The 2,673-nt window shown below is 32.7% G+C and overlaps 1 protein-coding gene across 1 annotated transcript in view; it reads right to left on the bottom strand.

Moving 5' to 3' along the window:
* Nucleotides 1–812: 812 nt before the first annotated feature.
* LOC107552673 (mitochondrial coenzyme A transporter SLC25A42-like) overlaps nucleotides 813–2,673 on the bottom strand; it is a 6,048-nt gene continuing 4,187 nt past the window's right edge. Inside the window, exon 3 of the mRNA XM_016234615.1 lies at nucleotides 813–1,341. Within this exon, the coding sequence (XP_016090101.1) occupies nucleotides 1,016–1,341 (326 nt within the window). The 3' untranslated portion in view covers nucleotides 813–1,015. The remainder of the gene's footprint in view (nucleotides 1,342–2,673) is intronic.

Below are 2,673 nucleotides of genomic sequence, written 5' to 3'. Positions count from 1 at the left end.
ATATATATATATATATATATATATATATATATATATATATATATATATATATATATATATAATTTTAATTATAAATCTAAATTATAGAAATTATAAGTACTACCGTAATGTACAGTACCTTTGTACTTTTAAATACATAATTTGAGGGAAAAGCATTTAACTGTTGTGAAAATATGATGCCAAAAAAATCATAATGGTCCTACATCAGGCTACATGCTCTTTATGTAAAATGGAATTGAAAATATTCTACAAATATAACTTTCATTTTTTTCCAATTATGATTATAATTTTTTTTTCTCCATTTTACAGTGAAATATGACCTGGACGAGTTGACTGTTTTCATGAGATTCACCCTGATATGAACGTGACAGATAAACACCCTCTGCTGTTCACAAAACACACACACGCGTGCTGTAAACTCAAAATGCATGTGTGTGTCTTCATCAAATCCCCTGATGTTCCCACACACCGCAGAAAATCAGCTTCTTAACCTGTGTTCTTGTCTTGCTATCCCGTACAAATTTCTAAACGTTCTTAAACCAAGATACATTTACTCGAGAAGCAAAATTATGCACAATAAGTTGTTTTTTGAAGAATTCATCAAAATGAAGTAAGTTTAGGCTTAAAACAAGAACAAACGTGTGCCTGTGGAGTAAGAAAAATTATTTTGCTTTCCCTTTGAAGAAAGAAGTTTTTTTCTGACCCCACTGGCAGATATTTCTTCTTCTTGTTTTAAGCATAAACTCACCTCATTTTCATAAAACAAGACTTAATATCTAGAGTCATTTTGCTTCAAGTAAATGCATCTTCATTTAAAAAAATGTTTAGACATTTGTACCGGAAAACAAGATAAAAATACCAAGTAAAAAAATCCTTTTTGCAGTGCACATATGCTTTTGCATCAAAAAACAGAACTTTAGACTAGTCACACGACGCCAGGCATTTCCCGTCGTCCTCATTGGCAGCATTTGCTCAGGTTAAAAACAAAAAAACTATTAAATGTTGTGTTTTTCAGCTACCGCGCACTGTGGCTGAACTGCTGAAGTTTGCGCAGTAGGATCTGCATGAGGTCGAAGGTCATGAAGCTGATGCCGACGGCGATGGGCCCTTTGACCCAGTTCATGCTCAGGCCCTTGTAGAGGCCGCGGATCACGCCCTCCTCCGTCACGATCTCCCGCATGGTGCCCGAGATGCTGCCGTAGGTGTGTCCGGTGACTCCCGCCGTCTGCATGCGTCTGCGCACCACGTCCAGCGGGTAAGAGGCCGACTGACCGATCAATCCTGCGCACGCACCGAACGCCAGACGCTCGTACGAGAATGGATGAGAGCGGCCCGTGTGTTCTGAAACAGCCAGAGGAGACAATACTGAATACTGAAAATAACTACTAACACATGGCTAAATAAAAAAAATATGTAAATATATAAAATGTAATAAAACACAATATATATGATAATGTACATTAATTATAATAATAAAAAAATTGCCAATTAAATAAAACATTTTTAATAAATATATAAAATATAATAAATCATAATATACATGATAATGTACGTTAATAATAATAATAATAAATAAAAATGGTCAATTAAATAAAAAAAAATTAATATATAAAATATAATAAATCATAGTATACATGATAATGTACGTTAATAATAATAATAATAATTAACAGTAAAGAATATAAATAAAAATAGCCAATTAAATAAAACATTTTTAATAAATATAAAAAAGATAAAACAATATACATGCTAATGTACATTAATAATAATAATTAACATTAAAGAATCTAAATAAAATGGCCAATTAAATAAAACATTTTAAATATTTAAAATGTAATATAAAATAATAGACATTAATAATATTAACATTTTAATATTTTGAATATTAAAATGTAACTTTTTGGTTGTGTGGTAACAACAACAACGTTTCATTTGATAATATTAGTTAACATGAACTAACAATGAAGAATACTTAGTGTTTATATTGATCTTAATTGATGTTTATTACAACATTTATTAATGAATTATTTCAAAATAGTTCCATCTGTTAATATTATTTTCCTTTTTTACTTCATTTTAGTTCAGGTCTACTAAATAATATTAACAGATACAGATTTTTACTTTTAATAATGTTTTAAAGGGGTCATATGATGCAATTTCAATTGTTCCTTTCTCTTTGGAGTGTTACAAGCTCTTGGTGCATAAAGAAGATCTGTAAAGTTGCAAAGACTAAAGTCTCAAATCCAAAGAGATATTCTTCTCAGTCAGAGTCAGGCACATCTACCTAAAACGGCTCGTTCTAACACGCCCCCACATGTCTACATCACGATGTGGGAAGATTTGCATAACGCCACCCAAATGTTCACGCAAAGAAAGAAGGTGTAACTTTTATTCTCGCTGTAGCACTGTTGCTGCCGCCGCCGCCATGTCGTGAAGACGCTTCGTTGTGAAAGCGAAACTACTTTGTTTGGTCTTCCAAAAGAGGACACGACTAGAAATCAGTGGTTAAGTTGTATTCACAACACTGTTCCAGAACACTTCAACCCAAATATTCAGATGTGTGATGCACATTTTGCGGAGGTTGAGGACTGTTTCCTGTGAGAGTAGCCTACAATGCCGCTGTCTGTTTCTATAAAGTGGGGCAATTCCAACTTTGCAAGGACAGTCTTATAA

This window comes from Sinocyclocheilus grahami, unplaced genomic scaffold (genome assembly GCF_001515645.1).
Source record: "Sinocyclocheilus grahami isolate Dianchi unplaced genomic scaffold, SAMN03320097.WGS_v1.1 scaffold456.1, whole genome shotgun sequence".
In the NCBI taxonomy this organism is placed as follows: Eukaryota; Metazoa; Chordata; class Actinopteri; order Cypriniformes; family Cyprinidae; genus Sinocyclocheilus; species Sinocyclocheilus grahami.
The sequence above is the reverse complement of the archived record's forward strand: the minus strand, read 5'-3'. Positions and strand labels throughout refer to the sequence as shown.